Below are 24,272 nucleotides of genomic sequence, written 5' to 3'. Positions count from 1 at the left end.
CAATAATGTCCTTTTGAGTAAAGTCTAAAATTGGTCAAGGTTAAAAAATGACCAAATTATTGTCCTGCGATCCGCCTTATGCATTCGTCAAACCGTCTTTTTTCATATCAGAGTTTTTATTGACACAAGAAGAGCAAGATAACTGATTATGAACACAAGTGTTGTGATAACATAAAGTAAGTCTGTCGCATAATAACATAACTACTAACTTGTTCTGCATCATAGACCTATTAACGATACTAGTCATTAACTAAGCAGACTATGACCTAATTATAATTAATAGGTCTCTGATATGCATTCAGAGTTAAGTGGTAAACTTATCAATGGAATTGAAATCCACCTGTGAGCAATACATGTTTACGTGTCTAAGAATGGTAACACCTCAGCTTCTCCATGGATCTACGTTGTGAAATTTTAAAATAACTTTTCCAAATATAATATAAGCTGTTTCCACGGTATTGACAGTTCTATGGTTGTTGAAAGTTTTACCATAAAACAAAGCACAAAAGTATGAATATTAGAACCTTTTTTATAACAGTAAACATTTACAAGTTTTGCCTTGGTTTGCCACTGAACTTTTTTGAAAGATTTTTATTCTTTCACTACCCTGAACTGTGTAGCACAACCTGGCAAAGCTTTTGCCAATGGTGAAAAGTCGCTTGGTATGGCTTTAGCAGGCTTTGTACAGAAAATTTCTGATTAGTAGGTAGTTACTTAATCAGCCTGTTGTATCTGCACTTGAGAAAAGAAAAAATAGTCTGCATGCGTTGAGCCAATAGAAAAAATGTTTACAACATATCTTAAGTGTAGTTTCGCTTTGCAAAAACTCTAATTTTGTTGTAAACTTTTCTTAAGAATAAGCAATTGTGTCAAACAAATTACGGCTACACAGGTTTTCCTAATGGTGAATAAATGGAGTTCCTGTAATTTTAGATAAAGCATTAGTACTCCTCGAAGTTTTTAGTTAAGTTTTAGCGATAATAATAACACTGTAAGCCGTGATAGTATTGATAACATGTCGATCTCGGACACGCTCACTGTGACAATAATGATTTCCAAAAGGTTGTCCAAGCTAATTCCACAAAAACAAAGAGTGAGATTTATATATGTTGACCCATTTTAGTAACACTGACGATTGTCAGCTGACTTTATCCCTTAAGAAATTCTGAAATACTTTCAGGAATGTTTCACAGACATTATTATAACTTTTTTAGTGAAAACCTAAATCCGTAGTATTAACCAAATTAGATAGCTTACTTTAGAAGGTTTAAAATGTATAAAACAATAAATGCTTTTACCTCATGATCAAGAAACTTTGCTACCTTTTTTCTATTTCATAACAAATTGCGACCATTTATGATTTTTATCTCTTATTCCATCTTAAATAATGATCATTTGAGTTATGCATAAAAATGGTTCTCTACTATAAAAAAAAACAACGAGTATTTACTTACAAGAAGAAGCTGGTTTTTCGGACTTGGTCATGGCAGACTTGCAGAATTTAGCGCAGCACATTATTGCACGGATGAGCTACAGTTAAGTAGCCACAAATTGAAACTAATTAAAAAAATTGTTTGAAGGTAAGACGGATTACTTGCAGAAATATTATCTAAAGATTAATTTTTTTGTGGCAGACTTCACAGAAAACTTTAATCTAATTGCTTGCAGGCTTCTGAACTTATAAAATATGACTGTTAAGTTTGTTTTCATTGAAAATTATTTACGCATCTCCAGTGAGAGCTCAGCTAAAATCTGTATTCTGAAGATGTGATATAACCCCTTCTTTGTGTAAAGGAAACTGCAAATTTCCTTTGCTCTTCCCAAGGCAAACAACACCGAGTGTTAACTATCACTGAAATTTATGTTTGCTGAATAAATATACGTGTACAAACATTCATGTGTGGCAGACAATCAACCAAGACCATACATGCGGAGAGTGCGTGCGCAGTATGACTCAACTTCAATTAATTACACCTCAACCTTTCATATTTTTGTTTGCAGTCTAGACTCTGCCCATTTTCTTTGTTTTATGCACGCATGTTTTCTTTTCGATAGTTTCCTTGGTTCCACTACTTTCTTCTCAGTCCTCTAGCATTTTCTTTGGCCCCTTAGCTTTCTTCTCAGTTTTTGGGCTTTCTTCTCCGTCCCTTGGCTTTCCTCTCGCTAGTCTAAGTTTTTACCTATGGCCGGACCTTCCTCGGTATCTCGAAGAATTGATCCTTCAACCATGGTGGCCAGAAGGTCTATCCCTATGGCCTTGTAGATCACCTTGCGTATGCCCTATTAAAAATGAGCTTACAAAATATTTGTTGATTTTATTAGAAATTACTGATATTTCTCTATTATTTGCAGATTCCTTTCATGTCTAAAGTGGTTTAAATGCCAGACTGTTTCTAGATTAAAATCAATAAAACTCGATCATGACTAAAATGCTCAGAAGATGAATACGCACAAAATGACATAATTCGTTGTTTTCATTGCAATAGTTTATATCGGCTATTGCGTTCAAGTTTAAGCCTTACACCGTTTTATTCTGTCCATCTCTTTGCAATGATAGACATCGTAATCACACTTTTGATCGATCTGATCATTTTATTGTGAGAAAATTCATTAATTGTAATCTTGAAACATCCGGACAACCAGATCCACTCAAACATCAAGAGAATTGCATACGATAGAAAATAATTAATACTATAAATCTACAAAAAACTTTGTTTCAGTTCATCCTTAACAGTCAATGTGGTGAGCCAAATTTCAGACACATAGCAGAAGCTCACTGCCTAGTGCCTACACATTGCTAGCGGTCTGATTAAAGTTTACTATTGATTCATGCTGGCCATTAACAACCAGCTAGCTATAATTTAATAATTGGTTGATTAGGAGGCCTTTGCTTACTGAGCCATATAGCCAATAGCAATTATTGTCTAGTGTGGCCATATTTCAACAAATGGTTAGTTATAACTAAAGTTGCTATACTCAAGGCAAAATTGTTTGCTTCAGCAGGTCATTTCTGCTAGGGTGTCAATAACAGATTAGTTAAAAGAGCTTTGCTAAAATCATCAAATGATTCCTTCGCTGCTTGATGTACAACTAGATCCTTATTTATATATATTCTGATTCCAGCAAACATCAACACTAAGAAGTAAAATGAAGGCCATTTATAAAACCACATTACACCAATTATAAAGCCATTACCAGACCATACTATAACAAAGACATGTCTAATGATTAGGAATTTTTTTAAACCATCAAAGTGATAAGATTAACAAAGTTGTGGTGATTGTAAGCTTGCACTTGATCAAACGCTAGGCCATAAAGAGCATTTTACATTATGCAACAATTTTTTAATTTAAAGTTAATTTTATATTTGATTTGGCAAGGCAACACTAATTTACTTTTTTATTGCAGGTCCTTATAAAAATTTCCGCAGCTTGTTAAAACCGCATTGGTGACTGAACGTTTTATCTTGAAAAAGTGATTTGCATGGTATCGATATTTATGACACTTGCATTTTCTATGCTAAAAAAATGGTGGTTTTTTGAATTATGGGATTCAAAATTTTATTAGTGAAATAGCATACTGATTTCATCACTCTGTGGTCATCAACAGTACAAGCAGCATTAATTTGTGTGTTACTACAAAGAATTAAAAATTAAGCTAGTAATACAATATTTAAACAAATTTATTTGGCAGTCACATACTTAATTATGTGAAAAGCTGTAATACAAAAGAAAGATGCAATCAAACTAACAAATTATATGCTTATATACGCCTTAAAATAATGATGAAACAGTAAAATTGAGAGTGAAACATGTCATAAGTTGTAATATGCAAAGCCTCGGTGCTGCTTAGAACAAATTTGCTACGAGTAGCCCAAAAAGAACAAGGGCAAAGCTGGCAGCGAAATTTGGAGAGCTGGATATTAGGGAATCAGTGTTGCAGTAGTCAGATCTGCATCGGCAAATTGTTGCACCATTTCTTTTAGTGCAGCCGTTTTTGAAGTTGTACTGGTCTAGCTCATCGGCTCCGCAAGACTTGCTCACTGAAAAACAGTGTAGCGAATATTTAAAAGGCAACAGTATACATAATTATATTCTGTAAATGTAAAAAAAATTGATAACAGTATATGCTTTAAATTATAAGAATATCATTTTATTATTAATATTTAAAGACTGTTACTAAGATTATTATTTTTATTCTTAAGTTTTTCTACTGAAGTTGGTTACAATCAAACACTTTGAGCAGCTTTATTTGACAAACTAAACATTCATTTCTATTATAAATTAGTCTTATTTATAGTATTTTTAAGAGATTAGTGATTTCAGTGGTCTGAGCTAAAGAATTATAAAAAATTATAAGCACAAAAAAAATTATTAAAAATACTTTGATGAATTGGAAACCAGTGTTTCAATTTTGTAGAAAGTGAAATTAAAAGCGATACTCATCTGTGATTCTTAAGTGATTTATATAGCATTGCAATTTGCATATTTAAAAAATTGAACTTCTTTTCTATTTTGAACTTTAAAGTTTACAAGTTAATTATAAAATTGAGTTTATGCTCTACCAAATTGTGACTTATATGTTGAACAGTTATTCCACATGAATGTTTGTGCTATTACGCAACATAAATAAATACAAATGTTGATGATTGGTAAAGTTTTGAAAGCAACTCTCAACGAGTGAAAAATGTCAACAAGCATAGTTTATTGTTTTTTATAGTTCCGGCTTTACAAAAATTCTATAGTCTAAACAATATCAGTGATTGTTATGGACTCTGTTATACTACCTCTGTCGTTAGACTTGTCATAGGTGGCATAGCAAGAGTCTGAACTTGATATGATTGTGCAGTCAATCTTCATATTTTCATCTCTCTCACAGTCTACGCAGTTGTAGCATGACCTTGCGAAGCATCCCGCAACGAGTGCGCCTGTGTGCAAATGCATAATATATGGTATTTATCAAAACAATATTCAGTACAACTAAAAAGTTGCATAAACATAAACTGCTATTGATCAATCTTAGCATATCTCTTATAATAGCCGGGCAAAAAAATCTTAAGGAAGCTTGTCTTCTAGTTTAGCTTTCCTAGAAATTCATATTTCAAACTTGGATATTTTGCAAATAATTGTCAGTTTTGTAACAAGCATTAAAGGTATGTCATGTTGTTGATAGTGTCAAATTAAAATAAATGGTTCATGTCTAGCGACATTGTCTGTCATTGCTTAGATGACATTAATCTATTCAGTTGTCGGAGCTGTTGGTGGCATTTTAGTTAACCAGAAATAGGCATAAGGCAATGTAAGTACGACTTATGACTTTATACAGGTGGACTGTACCTATGACAAAGTACCTCAAAAACATGCATAGACACTGTGGCTATGATTTGGTTAAGATGACAAATGAGCAGTAGGCACCCAAACTGTTACTAAATATAGTTAGTAGTAGTTAGGCAGGTTTAAATTTTACAATCTAGACCAACATTTTTCTTTAGATGCTATACAACGTTGGTTGCTAAGTACTTGCAACCCATACTATAGGAACGTTGCTGCATGACATTTTTTTAACCTTTTGAAGACAAGGCACGTTTTTTACATTTGAAAAATTTTTGTGGCACACCACTATCCAAAAAACGTTATAATATGACACTCTCAACAGTGTATTTAATCACAATATAGTTTCTCAATTCGTTTATACTCAGTCATTGGGAAACCTGGGCCTGTTCAGCTGAACAAAAAGCCAATATCCTTTATTTGAAGGCCATCTTTATTTGAAGGATATTTATATTTGAGCGACACTTTGACATTCGTCACATTAATTAGTAACCAAAAGAACCTAACTAGGCTTGTTGTACTAAACGACCAGTCAATTTCGATGGATTTTGAGTTTTGTAGGCCATTATTAATTGCATAGACTATGCCTCAAACACTTCTACTGAGCACAGATTATAGTGATTTGAGATTGGACCTACTACATCAAGGCCTGCTGGGCATTGAACTAAAATGCTCCTATTGCATGAGTTGTGTGTTTAGCTTCCTCAGAGCACTACAAGAACTATGGACTTTGGCAGACACGTCGAGCAGGCATTATTGCTAATTGGCAAGTCGTTCACGTGATATGGACTGAATGACGCTCTAAAAGGCTCGGAGAATAAAGTCGTGGTCACACGATGGTGGAATCAACTTAAGTTTGGATTGGTTCGGAGGTTGTTTTGGTTTGGTTCGACGGTTGGTTTGGTTTGGCTAAGCCACATGTCACACGACATCCAAAGTCACAAGTTTCACTTCCTAGATACCATACGCATGGAGACATGACACTGTTTCATTGGTAGTTGTTATGTATTTGAGCTAAAGTTTTCTATTGTAACCAAAAAACTCTTGAGGATTACTTATTAATTATAATTGCGCAGCAGATTTATCAAAAGATCGTTCAGCTGCTCAAAACAAATCACTCGTTGCAAAAAATTTTCCAACCCTTTCCATCACCAAAATTATATTTTTTGTTAACACATGAATGTTTTTTTATACTGAGTACATAACAAACAAAAACAGTGTTTATCATAGTACTGTAATTTTACATAAATAAATCAGTCAACGATTCTTCAGCAGGATGAGTATGACATATTACTTCTACATATCTACTTCTATTCTACACTAAAGAAAACTACACCCATTCTCTTAAATTTATGCTACACAATCACAAGCTACATTGTGCCTGAGTAAAGCCAGGTAAAATTCTTTTACGATACATCATCATATGGCAATGGACGACGTCTTTTAACTATTTTAATTATTCACCAACGAAATCCATATAGTTTTGTGCTCTTATTTCATTCGAAATTAAGAACCAAATATTATAAATGGCGCCATCTTTTTTTATGTAGTCCAGGTGAGCCTTGTCATAAATTGCTTCATGTTGTTTAAACAACAAAATAAAACGATTGTCCCATTTCTTTTTTAACTTTGCTCACACATGTAAGCGAAAATGTGACGCATGCTTCCTAGAATCTTAACCAGCCAATAAGAGCATTGGTTCGGCCACAAAATTTTGAGCAAAACCAAAATGATTCGTTTTGGTCAGAATTGTCTTTGGCCTAACAGTTTACAAATGACACCGACGTCGTTTTCCGTCATTTAGTTTGTTTCGGCTCGCCCGTGATCCCCCTTAACAAGATCCATCCAAATGTGAACCATTTTGGCAATAGTAATTTACGGTCGGGGAGAGCACGATCTATTCATATTTGTTTATGACAGTCGCTGCAAGGCTAGTTGTTGAATCCCGCATGCAAAGAGGTTTCTTCATGAAAATTTCAAAAGACAAATGTAACGGAGTATTTCCTGATGCAAGCGCGAATGGGTTTGTGATAGTGTCGATGATGGCTGAAGTATTGTGGCATCAACGCTAAAATACTGCGATATAGTGTGAACTAGCCTTAATGCGTTTATTACCAATAAAAATGGCATTCAACTAATCCGCACTGATTCTAGAGTGATTTTAGAACTATTCGATGGCTCTGACAAGCAGGGTTGCAATAGCGATGTATCATATGACTTCAACAATAAACATCTTGTAACATACCCGTAATCACCATGTTATTTTGTATTATATATGTCTTGTATTATATTTTTTGTCTTATAATTTTATGTTGGTTAATATTTTATCGTTCTTGTTTGTTATTAGTTAAATTATATTGTAATATCCTGTTGAATATTATGTTATTGTTAGTTATGTGCTAAATGAAGTTTTGTTTACCAAAATCTTGAGCAGCCAGTTGAAAAATTGATTGCCACCCTTTTATTGAAGGTCACCTCTAATTAAACGTCAACATAAAATAAGGGTTGAAAAACAGAACACTATGGAATTCAAATAAAGGTTTTACAATAAATTACTTTCCGGTTCTTTACAGCATGGACACCGAACAATGACATAATATTTACAGAAAATGTTTAATAAACGTTTTATAAAATTTTACATTAAAAAGTGACATTGGTTAATTTCTCATGGCATACCTGACGATCTCTAACGGCACACTAGTGTGTCGCGACACAATGGTTGAAAATTAATGCTGTTGCAGTAAGAATCGAAAAAAGTACTACTTTGTTGTAATTTGTGGTCACCCAATGCAAAAACAATTTTACACTTAAACTGTTGTAAAAGTTTTCTAGTGTAACCTGAATACTGCCAATTATTAATCTTTGTTGTTAATTTTGTAACTTGAATACTCAAAACTTATTAATTTTTGTTGGCTCTTCTACGATGTTAGCCTGTCATAAAATATAGTACCAAATTGAATAATAATCTGTACTAAAACATCATTAATCATATTCTGTAGATTATAATGCTCTAGTGTTTCATTAAGCTAGTTATTCAAGTTTACATTTTGAAAGCAAGCAAACACGCTGGTTTCACAGTTGTCGCAAGTATAAAACGAAAAGTATGATTTTTACAGCTTTGGGAAAAAAACCAAGCTAAATGTTGAAAAATTTGTTTAACTCTTTTGCTGAAATGAACTGCATAGAATGGCTCATCAAAGCTTCTGTTTGTGGCCAACAGCTGCTTGGCTTTAATATGTTCCCTACAAATCATTTCTGATTAGTGAGTAGGTAATTAGTTACCCTATATTATCTGTAAATAAACAAATTTTAACTAATATTTGGGTGCATTATATCAATAGAAAATATTGTAAAGGAAAACACATGTTTTCTTTACTCTCCACAAGTAGTGCACATGTATATAAATATATATAAATGTCATGCCATAAACCTTAAACATACATGCAGAAATTACGATTCTGCTAAAATGATGGCATCTCATTTTTTATGGGCTTCTTCCTTTATTAGGCTGAGCCTAAATTTCTATTTATTAATGCTCGACCTTCTGTCTGCGCTACTTGGTTGTCCAATTGTTTTCATCAGTGATCAAGCCTTCTCCGCTGGCAGGAAAGGTTATAGTCGGATAACCACGGTAATTAATAAGTCAGTCTCTATGGCCCTAGTTCTGGCACTCTGCTGTTACAATATGTTTGCAACCCACCCTGAGAGTAGTTTTGCTTTACAACCCACCATGAGGTTAGTTTCACTTTGCAAAAACTCAATTTGTATTGCAATGTGTTTTTAGCAATGACCAGTCCTATAATATGCATTACAATTACAAATCTTCACTAATTTTAGATCAATGGACTAAAATTGATCTGAAATTAGAAAAACTGTAGATCAATTTTAGTTCATTTTATATTAACCCTTTGAACCCTGGTGGACAGTATTCTGGCATTGCTGAGAAACAGTCAGAAACCCTAATGATCGGTATACCTGTACCCGCATGACTGTTTGCAATTGCTGTTTGCTAAGCAGCAGCGCTAACCAATCCAAGTTGGTTTGTGTACAGGGTGTTAGGCCAAAACCTTTTCAAAAAGTTCAAGTATGTTTTTTGACCACTAAAACCTCAAAACATAGTGGCATTTAATGTAAATTCAGCAAGTCTCTGGTGATTGCTAATTATATTTCATAGTTAACTTTATCGTTTAAATTATTATAGTTTAAGTCTTATTTATATCACCGGTAAAAATGTTGAGTAGTAGGCTACTACTGTAAATATCTTAGGTCATCTTCTATAGCGTAGATAGATTTACTTAAAGGTGATGGAACAGTTTAAGCAGTGATCTCTAACGAGACGAAAGGTGTACATTAACAAAAAGAGGGGCATACTAGTTTCAATTTGTTACAATGCTTCAGGTTGGGTGCATTAAGAAATTATTATGGTTTACCACGTTTTTGGGCATTGCATATCTGGGCTGCAAAAAGAAAGATGGCATAGATTTTAGTTTGTCAGGTCCTGTTGGAGGCTCATTTTTAAAAATAATTTTATGAAGTAAACTATTACCTGGTAAAATAAGTGATTTTCTTGGAGGGTCAATCATTTGTTACAAACATTTCTCTTTTGTCTAATGGTGCAACCTGAGTTGCTGCAATGCTAGTAAACCAGACTTTAGACAAAAAGCCTAAAAGATATTTTTTATGATAAAATAACGGATAGCCCTGATCAGAGTTTGCCATAAAATCACTTGACGATTGATCTACTAGCCAAATATATTAGCCAATTGAAACGATTCAGTTAGTCCACTAGACACAGGCCTGTGCGTTAGCTTGAAACAGCTCATAGATTTTTAAATTGCTGGGAATTAAGGCTTGAAAGTGTGACTTTTATTCCGGAGCTAAATTTGACCCAACTAATGTGTGCTGAGATTTTGTATAGAGCTACCAAATAAAAACTGCGATGTTCACTTGTGATCATTTCCAGCAGCCAATAAGGGTAAAAAAAGCATTGGTTGAAATTTCATCACAGAAGTTCAATATGCCTGCAGCCTGATAGCAATGCCATAAGAATTGCTAAGTAGTTTACATTAAAAACTTGCCCTAACTACTAATTGCTTACAAAGCTTATGAAAACCTCAAGTATTTTGCTGTCAAACTAATAGTCGGCCCATTATGCTAGTGGCCAGCTCAAAATATTTACCTGGTTTAGTGTCAATCCCACAATATTACAAACAGCAATTAGGTAGTTTGCCATTTTTAGGAACCAAATTAGGTGATAGATAAAGACACAAAGAACTTAATACTAGACAGATTTTGGTCTCAAATGATTCTGTACTGATTGCACATGTGATTAGTCACACTTACAGAATTTACCAAGTAACTTACAGAATTTCGGCTATGTAAATAATCTGGCTGAACTTAGGCTAAGGTGTCAAAAAGGTATACACTGTTGTATAGTGTTTTCTCGGTATGCCTTTACTGAGAGGGAATGAGGAATAAGAAAGATTGACTGTAAACGCTGGGTGATATATATACACTGTGTTTCCATGACTCTAGTGATGGCTTTTGGGGCTGCGCCAAAGTTGGCTTACTTTGCAATTGAATGTTTCAATGGACACAGCTGCGATGATTATTTATCACGAGCTGCGTATTTATCGCTAGCGCTAAACCCAATACATCAAGTATTACCCTAATTAATAACTATAGACCATTTTGAAGTCTTGCCACGCTGAGATAAGCTTAGCAGCATCGTTCAGAAACATTGGCACATCTAGAGTGTTTAATTTGAAACAAAAATGACCAAAGGGGGAGGGAGGAATGTTTAAACTGGATAGCCTGGGTGGTAGTTTAATGGGCATCATTCACAAGTGCCATTTTCATCAATCACCAGCATAATGGATTCTATTAAGATTTTGAAATTGCAAAACTCCGTTTGTGGATTTATGTCGTTTCCATGATGCAGTCAATTTGCGGATTGGCTCAAATTTACTCAGCTCGCGTATCATGGAAACATGGTGAAATAGGACCGGTTACTTTAGTAACACTAGTGGGTTGCTAGCTGGCTAATGGCCTTGAGTGCAAAAAGCCACAATCAAATGATCCTTACATTATACTGTAGACATGTTGACAAATTGATATTTTCAGCTGTAATCTTGATTGAGAAGTCAAACAAGTGAAAGCGAAAATATGTGGACAAAACCTGACATTCCCAGTCTTATTACTGTTATATCAAACTAATAGTAATCGACCACTTTGGTGAACGTTGTTAACAGTCAAAACTGCAGAAAACAATTTGCGTAATATCTCATATTATTTTGGCAAGCTGATTGCTGAAATTTATAATTACCATATTGGCAAAAAAATATTTTAGTTGGGCATCCGTGCATACTTTGTAAAATTGATATATTACACATAAGTTTTATTTATAGAAAATCCTAGCATATAACACATCGAAAGTGGTATTACCATCTGTACTAACAGGTGGAGATTTTAAGAAGTTTTTACATTTGAATGATTATATTTATAGTGTTTCCGCAAAATATTTTGAATACTGAACATCCGCTGAATAAGAGATGTTTTTAATGATCTCAAGAGGTCTTCCCGTAACAAACACATGTTCTGTTTACTGACCTAAAATAGCCCTCACTCAGAAAAGATCAAAAAGTTTTCTCCAATTTCTTTTATGAATTTTTAACATAGGCAACGTCTATACATAATTAAGTGAACGAGTGAGCACCATCATTTCAATACTGTCAACTATGTAAATATTTGTGTATATGTGTGGATAAGGAAAGGAAAATAAGGATTACCTTTTTCTCATAACCTCTATTTACTAATACTATGTTTCTTGTCATTATGTAATTATCTTTGACTAACTAAATTAAATTGAAGCTTTATCATATTAGCACTTCAGAACCTAGCTATAGTTGTTATTATACAAACCTCAGTTTATTTTGTGTGACCTTATCATTGTGGCTTTCAGACTGAGTCATCTTAGGATCATTGAAAATTTCAGTACTTTATTACAAATCTTTTGGTCAAGAGTTTTATCGAATGCGCAAAAGCCTCATGGTGGAATAAATTAGATCAAGTCATGAAACGCTTTATTGAAGTCTGCAACACGGTTTTTACTTTTACTGAAAGATTTATCTAGCCTTATGTCATTTTTGTGCCACTTTCAACATTACGAGTAAGATTAGCCCAGTTTAATTTGTTAGCTTTGTCAAACTTCTATATCATTCACCAGTGTCACATGCTACGAATTTTTGATCTTCGAAGTTGTGGTTTTGATCAAAAGGTATGAAGGAGGACACATTTACATGCTAAGCAGTAGCAGCCTCAAAGCACGCAGGAGCGGTCTCAAAGCACGCAATTATTTGTAGCTGACGAGTTTACGTGCTACGAAGAAATTATTGCACAACTCGGGTTTTCTATATTAGCCTGTTGCACTCTGACACCATCTATCGCGGCTGACACTCCTAAAATGCATTTAAAGTCAAATGTCAATTTCAAAGCGCGTAATAACTTTTTATTTCAAATTCGGAGTTATAATTTTTTTATTTTAGAAATAATATATAAAAAAAAGTGTATTAAAAGCAGAGCTGTGTAGGGGGCTATAAGGATGTCACTAATGAAGACAATGAAAGTATGAAAATCCAACCTTCGATCGCAAAGATTTGTGCAATAATACAAATATTGATGTTTACATCATACAAAAAACTCTGTTGTTGATAAGATGTTTTCAAAAATACCCCCTTGAAATGGAAGGTTTGAATTGCTTCAAAGATTTGAAGATTTAATATTTTAAATCGTTTACATGCCACGAAGATGAAAAATACACCAAAACTTTGTAGCATGTAACAAGTGATTCTGTCCAAAAATATGAGTAAGAGTATGCCATCAAGCTACGAACAACAGTTAGCCTTTTGACAAGTCAAAAAACACTTACCAATTATAAGGAGAACTCGAGAATCCATTTTTTGGTGAGATAGACGAGGTAAAGCTTTTTGGCAAACGAGTTAGAGCTTTGATACTGCTTCTCTGCAAAAAAAATTAAAATGCTTTGTTAACGCTGCAGTGTTATTCAAACAGGTGAATTATATAAACAATTATCAAGAAGCAGTCTCAGACTAACAAACTTGCCGTCTAGTTTTCGTATAATTATGTTGAGCTGCAACAAGTGACTTTGACACATCTTGAACCTAAAACTCATATGAGTCAAGTGAGTCCTACAAGTATACTCGAAATGCTTAGAAAAAACTTTTTGATGTCATCAAGTCGTTTGCACATGCGCTCGTTCACAAAAAAGCCACAATATTTGTAAAAAACGATCGTGTTTTTTATTTAATAGTACTTTTTGGTGTTGTTTTGATACTGTAATAAAAAAATTACGAACAAAAGCATCATTTTTAAAAATTCCTTGCAAAAGCTTTGTGTTTTTAAGATAAAATTGTCTATAAACGTCACAAAAAAATGAAGGATATAGATGCAAGCTCTGTAAAACTACTCACTGTGTTTCTATGATGCGCATAATTCACGAATTTGAGTCAATCCGCAAGCTATCCGGGTCATAGAAACAGGATGGATCCGCAAGCTAAGCGAGTTTTGCGATCCGCAAAACTTTATCGAAACCATCGCGCTTGCGAATCATGGAAACGGCCCTTACGAATAATGCGCATTACAAAATTGATGGCTAGCACATTATAAACAAATTTACGCTTCAGTCATTTTTATTTCGATTTGAGCAGCCTCCAATACCCAATGTTCCCAACGATTGCTGCTAGATTGCTGCTAAGCTTAGCCTGACGTGACAAGACTGCTGTTTACAGCGTTATTAGTTAGGCTAATACTTGACCTATCAGGTCAAGCAGTGGGTTAAATGTCATTCCCTCAGGTGTTCATGGAAACACTAAATGCCCAACTTGCGCACAACCCCAAATTCGCATGATGCGAATGATGAGAGTCATTGAAACATACACACTGAGCTTAAACCAAAGCAATTGGATTGCCAACTAACACAATTTTATCTCTAAAAATATTCTTAGATTGATGTGTTTATATGGAGGAGAGGACTGATTAGTTGGGATTAAAAATGGTTTGATAGTAAAATGACAATTACTTTTAGTATATCGGTAGATGGCGCTAGTGTTTTTACATAGAACCAACTCTTATAGCTTCATTTCAACTATTTGAACTTTTTAAAAATATTATTATAGGTTCGCTTGAGATGAAAACTTCTAAATATCAGTTACAACTTGATTGAAGCTAATGAAGTAGACTAGACTTGAACTAAAATGTGGCTCATGCATACAAAAGGCCAAATACAGATAGGTTGCAACAAGTGCCCTCTTTGCTTCTCATAGAAAAATGATTGAAACCAGAAATTCAGCCCAAACAGAATTGAGTGAAATAGGTGAAAGCTGCCACTTTTACCTGGTAGTGTGACAAATAGTACATGGTGATGTGTCTTACATTAAGTGTAAAAGTAAATTAAAGAGAGGTGTGGTTAATTTGTTACAAACTTCCAAACTCAGGCTATTTAAAGATTGCAATGAAAGGTGAAGTACTCATGTAAATATGATTGGTAAAATTATTGACATTTGAAACTCTAAAGATTATATAACAAACTAGACCCTTTAAAAATATGATGAAGTGGCAAAATATGTGTCAAAAAACAGATGTAACAAAATACCAGATTTTGAACCAGTGAGTAAAATATAAGAAGTGGCCCAACTGCAAAACTAAAATATAAGCAATATATATATATACATATACATGTATATAAATATACATATATACATTTATGTATATATAATAGATAAGTGGTCAGGCCTACTGCTAACAGCACTCTTTGCTCTAAAAGTGAGAAGTGTTATAACAAACTAAAGTGTTTGAATAGGTTAATGTTACTTATCTTTCTTCGGGATTGATGTTTTACTCTGGGGTCACGACAGGCTTGTAATGTGCTGGCGCACTCTTCAGGTGATGTGTGACAGGTGACAGTGTAACACAAGTCACCTGAAGAGTGCACCAGCATGAAACAGACCTGTCGTGACCTCAGAGTAAAACATCAATCTGGAAGAAAGATAAGTAATATTAACATACTCCAACACTGTAGTTAGTTCTATATATATACATATATATATATATATATATATATATATATATATATGTATGTAGCTGAGGCTACAAAATAAGATCAAGGACTTGCGCAAAAAAGTTAGTAGGCTCAGTGAGAGACCTAACCACAGTTTGGCGGCGTCCAAAAAGGGAAGCCACAAAAGACGGTCTAAAATCTGCCAAACGGCAGCTAGTAGCACTCTTGGCACGGTTGAAGCGGTACACCAAAGGGCGGGATAACAAGAGAATGAACAAACTGTTCATCAATAATCTATCTAAAGTGTATTCCCAGTTCAAAGGTGAACTGCGGAGACCAGTGTCAGATCCTCTCCACTTCAGAACCTCAAAGTTCTGGAAGGACATTTGAAAGAAAGAGACTACTCATAACACCACTGCAAATTGACTGAAGAGGCTTAAAGAGAGCCACCAACATACTGTGGCTCATCAAGGACTCACCATCAGCGAAGTGGACATCAAGTGCAGAGTGCAGCGTATGAACAACTGGGCAGCACCTGGTCATGTCATGATTCAAGCCATCTGGTTGAAAAATTTGACATCACTTTGCACTAGAAGGGCTAAGCAGATGGAATGCCTAATAGAAGAAGGCGACTATCCGGAATGGATGACCAAAGGACGAACTGTACTTCTGATAAAAGATCCAAAGCAGGGGCCGATTTCCAAGAACTATCGACCAATAACGTGTTTGCCCACCACCTGGAAACTGCCCTCAGAAATAGTTGCAGAGAAACTGGAAGAGCAAATGAGTCACTATATGATTAGTGCTCAGAAAGGAAATCGGCGCGAAACCCGAGGAGTCAAACATCAGTTACTGGTAGATCGGACTGTCTGTCAATACAGCAGGAGAAAGCATATCAATCTTGCCATGGCTTGGATTGGCTACAAAAAGGCCCATGACTCAATTCCCCATTGTTCGATACTCGAGTGCCTCAGTATGTAAAATGTTCACCCTGCTCTTGTGGCATTCATAAATTTGTTAATGACCAAATGGAAGACGGAACTGGAGACTAATAGCCAAAAGCTGGCGAGTGTAAAAATTAGGCGAGGCATTTATCTAGGTGACTCCTTATCACCGCTGCTCGTCTGCATATGCCTAAACCCTCTAAGCAATATGCTGGAAAAGACTCAATATGGGTTCTAGTTTAAGAGTGTCACAAAAATAAACCACCTTTTCTACATGGACGACATTAAGCTATACGCTAACACAGAAAGGAACAATGATTCGCTAATACACCTCACTCAGGTATACAGCAAGGACATCGGAATGACCTTCGGTATTAAGAAATTTGGATAGCTAATTTTTAAGAAAGACCATTCTATGCTCACAGATGGTCTAAGAATGCCAAATGGTACTATCAAATATATAGAACAAGGGTACAAGTACTTGGGGATTATGCAAAGCAACATCAACCACTAAGCGAGATATGTCATGAAGCCATTACCGAATACAAGAAACATCTTCGGCAGGTCCTGCAGAGCCAGCTCAATGCTAGGAATCAAGTCCTGGCAATAAATATTTATGCACTGTCAGTAATAAGATATCCAGCAGGCATAATAAAGTGGGCTGAGGAAGCCATCAAGGAAACAGATATAGCAACCCGTAAACTGCTGACCATGCATGGAGCACTCCACCAAAAAATCTGATACTACTAGATTGTATCTTGATAGGAAAAATGGCGGTAAGGGACTCAAAAGTGTACAGCAGACAGTGAAAGAGGAAGAACAAAGCATCAAAGCCAATGCAGCCTCCATGGCCACTTCAGATAAGTTGCGAGCTCAATTTCAATCGGCTGCTCTGACAATAGAACTTTGCCCTGATGATGAAGAATTTGACTGGCACACGAAACGTCTTCATGGTGCTTATTACCGAAAAATATTTAAGGTTGGCGATCTTCACTAGACATATATGTGGCTGAACAAAAAACACTTAACGACCATTACAGAGTCGCTACTCATGGCAGCACAAGAGCAAGTGCGCCCAACAAGGCAACTCCAAACAAAGATCCATCACACTAGAGACGATCCTAGATGCAGACTGTGCAAAGGTGCACCTGAGACCATCCAACACATCATCAGTGACTGCAATCAGCTAGCAAGAAACGAATACACTGAGCCATAATCATGTCGCAGGTGTTGTGTATAGAAGTCTACGTGATGAGTATGGCCTTAAAAAACCACAACACTGGTGGGAAGCTCCTGGTATGGTCAATAAAAATGACCGCGCTAAAATCCTCTGGGACTTCTACATCCGGAGTGACAAGCATGTCCTAGCAAACCAACCAGATATAGTAGTAATGGACAACAAAAACCAAGGGCTACTATAATAGATATAGCAGTATCCAATGACTACAATATCGCTAGAAGAGAAAAAGAAAAGGTACAGAAATATCTCTCTCTTGGAGAAGAGATTGAAAAGTGCTGGGATGTAAGAACAACTGTAATTCCAGTAGTCATTGAGGCACTAAGCGCAATAATATGGCACATAAAATGTGGCTTGTCCAGATACCGACACCAATCAACTCAGTTGAGTTGCAGAAAGTGCGTTATTGGGAACAGCTAAGATCTTGAGGCGAGTGCTCAAACTCCCTGGTCTGTGGTAGGAGACCTGAGTTAGAGCAAAAATTACCACCCATATGGGTTAACCGAGGTGAGGAAACAGTTATATATATATCCATGTACATATATAGATATATATATATATATATTTATATATATACATACATACATATATATATAGCCTAGGCTATATATATATTACAATTGCAGTATATATTGCAATTATAATATATATTATGCAGTATATATACAGTATATATATCGCATCTACAGTATATATTTCAGTTACTATATCCATTGCAATTACAATATATATTAAACAATATATATGCAGTATATATATTGCATCTGCAGTATATATTTCAGTTATAATATATATTGCAATACATATACATATACATATTTAGGCCTAAATACATATATTGCAATTGCAGTATATATTGCAATTACAATATGTATTGCAATTGGGCATATAAACATATGCACATTATATAGACGCGCAATATATATATTGTGCATAAATGCGCAATTGTGCATTTATGAGCAATTGTAGAAACCAATTTTATCTCAAAACCATTCTCAAAAAGACTGATCATTGGATATTATATTTTGTTCCCTACAAATGATCCAACTTGAGGTCAAGGCCTCTAATTTCAGTTTTATTCAAAAGGTGTTCTGTGTCTTAATTGCATCAATTAGTTGGCTGGCCAACTTTTGAGATCAGCTTCGCTAATTAAAAATCAGTAATCCCACCATAAACCTGGCAGGTTATAAATAGTTTTTTTGATGCTTAGTGCAGTGCATAACTGCTGAAATATTGAATGATTATAAATAATTAACCATTTTTGCAAAACATTTAGGCATGAATCATGCAGCTTCAGTAGGCTTTCCACCAATCGCTTCTGATTAGTGTGTAGCAATTTATTTAGTCTACCATATACGTGTATGTACTTAGTCTACCATATACATGTATGTACTTAGTCTACCATATACATGTAAGTACTTAGTCTACCATATACATGTATGTACTTAATCTACCATATACATGTATGTACTTAGTCTACCATATACATGTATGTACTTGAAGGAAAGGAAACAATTATCTGCACACCTTGAGCATATAGAAAAATGTTTACAACCTTTTCTGAGCGTAGTTTCACTTTGCAAACTCTTATTTGACTTTATTTAACAAAAAATCATATTTTTATTGCATTTTCTTCTTAGTAGTGATGACCAGTTTTGTCAGATGCATTACAGCTACAAATTTTCACTAATTTTAAATCAAACTTTTAGAGTTTTTTATTAAATAATACTGCTACTGAAAGTAATTCCTTGTATCTTTATCAGTAATAATACTACTGTAAGCCAAAATAATTCTTGTAAATCTTCCAACACAAACATGGTTTTTAAAAAAGTGGTCGAAAAGTAGCCGAGCTGCATGAGCAACAAAATTGTGGAATTTCACCAGCTGATGTATAATATTATATCTTAATAAGTTGGTACCGAAGCATATTTTATAGGTGGTGCTGTTAGAAATTAGGATGGTAGCCAACAGATCAAGAACATTATACTTCCTCATCATTGGATTCCAAAGATCTTTTGTTTAATCATAACACCAAAGTAATATATGAAGCAGTATTTGTACCACCATTTGTGACCCCGGCAGTCAGAATGTACAATCGTGCGGTAATTGGATTGTTCACAATAGAGCGTAACGTGTGCTATATGCTATTATACGACTCACCGTCACTATTTTAGTAAACAGTGGTTTATAGTGCATTCAACCCTGCTCTTTCACGTGGTCTTGTTTATTTTTGTGTCTGACCAATCATAAAGCCAGAATTGCCATTTAAATCTACCAATATCGGTGGTTGCTATGGAATTTGTCATAACCCAAGATCTTAAGTATAGACTTTTATTGCGGGTGGGCGCGTGTATGTGGCCATTTTCTGTTTCAACGCTTCAGGCTAAAACAAAATAAACCGTCGCACAAATTACGGCTAGTTGACGCTAATAATTTAGATGTAATTCTAAGTATTTCTACTTAGAATCTAAGTCGGCTGCCTCAGATTATAGTGAACGCGATGATCAGGATTGTGATAATAGGGAAACCTCAGAAAGACAGCTGCTTACGCAATATGTGGCTGCTAACGATAAGGAGAGTAATAGCGATCATCATAATTAATTAAATTACAGAGAATAACTATCAGCCTATCACTGCTGATAGCTTTCCCATTATAGCTGTTGACATCAAACTAATAAGCGGATGCAAATGTAAGGAAATTTACACTAGTTTTATGTCATCTAAACAAATAAGCCTCGTTAGAACTGTGTATCAAGGATTACCGAAGGATACATTTTATATGGTTGTGTTGGGACAAACTGCCACTAATAAAACAAGCAAACCCGTTGAATGGGCTACAATAAATCTCTGCAGTGTACTCTGTGTTACAATGTGTGAGTGTTAAACAACATAATAGCTCTAGATTGAATGGTCACTTGATGAGTTGGGTTGATATTTCCGCATCTTGATGCCCTCTGTGGTCACCTTTCGTGGACCTTACCATGACCTTCTGTATAGATGGACAATTTTGAATGCACTTCCAACATTTTGATAAGTCGTTGGATTCATTATATGCAGTCATAGCAATATAGCTTGATGAGAAGTGCCCAGTTTGAAGCAAACCCTTTTAATGTAAATCTCCAGGAAGGTGAGCTTTTAGCCACATGTATTGCTGACCTTACCTTGACCTTTGGAAGGTCAACCATCAATCAAATTTAAATAAAAATGTGACCATCATCTTTTTCAGGGTTTTAATGTGTAGAATGCCAGGTTTCATCAATATAGGTTGAGATTAAGTGGTCTGTTGCTATGGCATTTTGATTTGTAAACAAATACCATGATTTACGATTCATGAATCGGCAACCTTATCCTGCCTAAACTCAAAACAACAGTTTTAGTTCATCGTGAGACCTTCTCTACTAAATCTTGCATAACCTGGGCATACATAATCCGATTTAAAAAGTTTAAATTGCATTAAAATTCTCAGATATTGCTGATTTTGAATCTGTAAATAACTCAAAAATGTTGTTTTAGCACGATTGTACATTCTGACTGCCTGGGTCACATTTTATTCAACTTCTAAAATCAGATTTCATTAACCTAAGAATATAACAAAAATTTTTGAGGATGAATGTAGCACATGCTAATCAAAATTAACGTTATATAGCGCATTCTTGATATTGCGATTGTAATTTTAAACAGGATAAAATATGGTAAACTACGACTGCCCATAATAATTTGCATAAACCAAGAAATTTCAGCTATTGAACAAGCAACTGACTAAGCAACAGCAAACACTTTCATCAAAAAACTTTTATCTTCACATTCATACCTTTCGGTGAATAAAACCTCTAAAAGCTTATATGAATTGACTGTGCTAAGTTGACAAAGCTCACAAACTAAAGACGAAGTTTCGCAAACAATGTGTTATGAGCAGCCCATGTATTTTGCAATATCATCTCATTACAATTCAAGTAGCCGCCATGGGATCACTTCTTACATGGCTTTGTCCAACAATCATAAACTATAGCATAGTTGACACGCATGACCAACTGTGCCGACCTTGCGGACCATGTTGTTTAGACAGAACAGTACGGTGCCATTGTGACCTAGTTTTATCAAAACACTAATTTATCAATTCATCATAAAGGCCTGACAAATTCTTATCTTATTATATGGCTGTTGATAGAGTAAATGCACCACAATGGGTGAGAAGTTGGGTAAGCTGTTGACTCAAATTTTACTGCTATTCCAATATGAAAACAATAATTACAAAATTAGTTTACCAACCGCATTTGAGTGCCATCAGTTTTTTCTGGCATTAACCCAGTTAGCTGAGAGTGGCAGGGAACATGTCAGGAGAGTATTTATCAAAATTTGCATAAAATCATCAAATAATGTAGTTGATTTACATTATGATGTCAGCCATGAATTATCCAGAAAATAACCACTTTTTCCAGTATTGTAATTTTTGGTAATTAATCATTTTTTTGTCGCAAGCAATCTTGTTTTATAAAGCTAACAGCTAAACAGTGAGCAACGTTGAGCAACTTGAAATGCATAAATCTATTTTTCAATTTGAAGTAGCTAGCTAGTGGATGTTAAATAACACCAGCTTGCGCTGACTCTTTACTGGTCTGTCTCACCACAAACTTAGAAAATGACTTAAAGCCAACTAAACTGAATGTTACTTGACTCATTGGTACTACACGCATTGTAGACAACCACAGGGTTAAGAACAAACTTTTTCTCACCACTGCCTCTATTTGCAAGGCAAGTAGTAATCTTGGCTGAAGTCATTCAGCTGATCACAAGCAATATTTTACCTAATACATTGTTTACAAAGACAATGCTACTAATATTCAAGGCAAGTGGCTAACGCTGCTGACAAAAAGTTTTAAAAAGTTCCAAAATTGTGCAGCATGTTGAATAAGTTTTCCAAGAAAATGTTCAACTGCAAGACATAATAGTATTACAAACTTACATTTGCCAAGCATTGAGCTTAATGTATGATTTATTTTATAAGATTAGCTACTAATCCTATAACTTTATATGCACACATTTTTCACAAACAATACACGCTGGTAATGTTTTCCCAATCGTAAAACTACTACCCATCGTAGCATAAATCTGAAACCCAGCAAGTAACTCGTACTCACCTGCATGGAAAGAGCAAACTTATGGCAGTCTAGTCCACTAATGATTTACAAAGGCCCAGCATTGGGTCTCATTCTAGAATCTGATTGGCTGTTCGAGGCAATGCGTCAATTGATTCCAAAGCAGTTGACCAATGGTAAACCTAGTCACCATTGAATAGCGCACAGCTTGCCTTCTGAGGTATTCAAAGAATAGGGCATAGTACACGTCATAAGCTGATTATGACAAATTGGTTGCGCAGGTACTAACCATTTGTAATTTTAACAACCGATTTTTCATCAGAGCCACAACAGCATAGAGATTAACAAAAGTAGCAATTTGGAGTTATGCGCAGTTTTTTAGTTACTTTTGATGGTGAATGCATAGATTTGCTTGGCTTACTTGCTGAAACAAGCTTCAAACACTATCAATATGCAGATAGATGATAAATGATGTTTAATAAAGGTGTTGACAGAAGTTATTGGAATAATTTTGTACCAGCTGTCATTAAACCTGGGTTAATACGTTAATAACGCTGAATTAATACGTAAAGGAAGGCATTCACAGCTTTTATATAGTATAAGGACATAATTCAAAAAGCTTTTGACTGTGAGAATCAGTAGACGCAACTAAAACTTTGAAATCTTCCAAATAACCGAATTTAGTTCAACTTAGCCTGATTTATCACGGTTTACATGAACTTAAAAGTTTTATTAATATAATTTATCATTTTTAAAAGCAAAATGTGAATTTTTATGGTTTTTTGCTGTAGAATTTTATAATGCACTAGCCTACATACATTCACACAAACCACTAAAAATGCAGCAACAGACTGTTAATATTATGTTTACAGTGACTGTATTTACTGTGACTTATGTATTCGCATCATCTAACTTCCGAATTTTCGCTGAGTCATCCTCTCGCGAAAGTTTCATGAGCAAAACTAAACTATCATAACGAACGAGCGAAATGTGAAATTAAATAACTTTGTTCATTGATATCCACAATAAAATTGTCATATAAAGGGACCTAGACGTCATTGATAATCCAAAAAGCAAATGACAGCAAACGATCAAATTGAATTATGGATCTTGCCCACACATTTCTACCCGCAGTTTACAAATACAAACTAGTCCGAAATCGAAAATCTTTTCTTACTAGCAAACTGGACCTGAGGAATCTAATCTGTTTGTTCTACTGCATTTATTTTCACATCAATATATTTTCGCACTCACCAGAGTCGCGAAATTAAGTTGCAGCGAAATTTTACTCTGTGGGCTACTCACGAAACTAAATACTAACGAAATAAAAGTGTCCTAGGGTAGTTTATTGAGACTCTTTGCAATCCCAATGCCTTCTAACCACACAACCTTCAATAGCAAACTTGCTACTAAAGAAAACATTCAAGGCTATTCAAGAGGCTATTGTAAATCTGCTATACACAACAAAAGCATTGCATAAAAGTAGTTACTGTTCAAGTCATTGACTGGGTAGGGATGTGTGATTAACTACGAGCTGGGTAGAGTGGCTTGGCCATGTGTTTGCATACGGTCAGTAGCAGCTTGCAGCTG

The 24,272-nt window shown here is 35.0% G+C and overlaps 1 protein-coding gene across 1 annotated transcript; it reads right to left on the bottom strand.

Moving 5' to 3' along the window:
- Positions 1-3,664: 3,664 nt before the first annotated feature.
- LOC137406368 (uncharacterized) lies at positions 3,665-22,784 on the bottom strand. Its single transcript, XM_068092937.1, has 4 exons — positions 22,725-22,784; positions 13,258-13,349; positions 4,787-4,927; positions 3,665-4,042 (listed from the first exon to the last, which is right to left on the bottom strand). Exons 2-4 carry the CDS (start codon positions 13,283-13,285, stop codon positions 3,849-3,851), a joined length of 363 nt encoding a protein of 120 aa, XP_067949038.1. The 5' UTR covers positions 13,286-13,349; positions 22,725-22,784; the 3' UTR covers positions 3,665-3,848.
- Positions 22,785-24,272: the final 1,488 nt, after the last annotated feature.

Source organism: Watersipora subatra, chromosome 10, assembly GCF_963576615.1.
Source record: "Watersipora subatra chromosome 10, tzWatSuba1.1, whole genome shotgun sequence".
NCBI lineage: Eukaryota > Metazoa > Bryozoa > Gymnolaemata > Cheilostomatida > Watersiporidae > Watersipora > Watersipora subatra.
The sequence above is the reverse complement of the archived record's forward strand: the minus strand, read 5'-3'. Positions and strand labels throughout refer to the sequence as shown.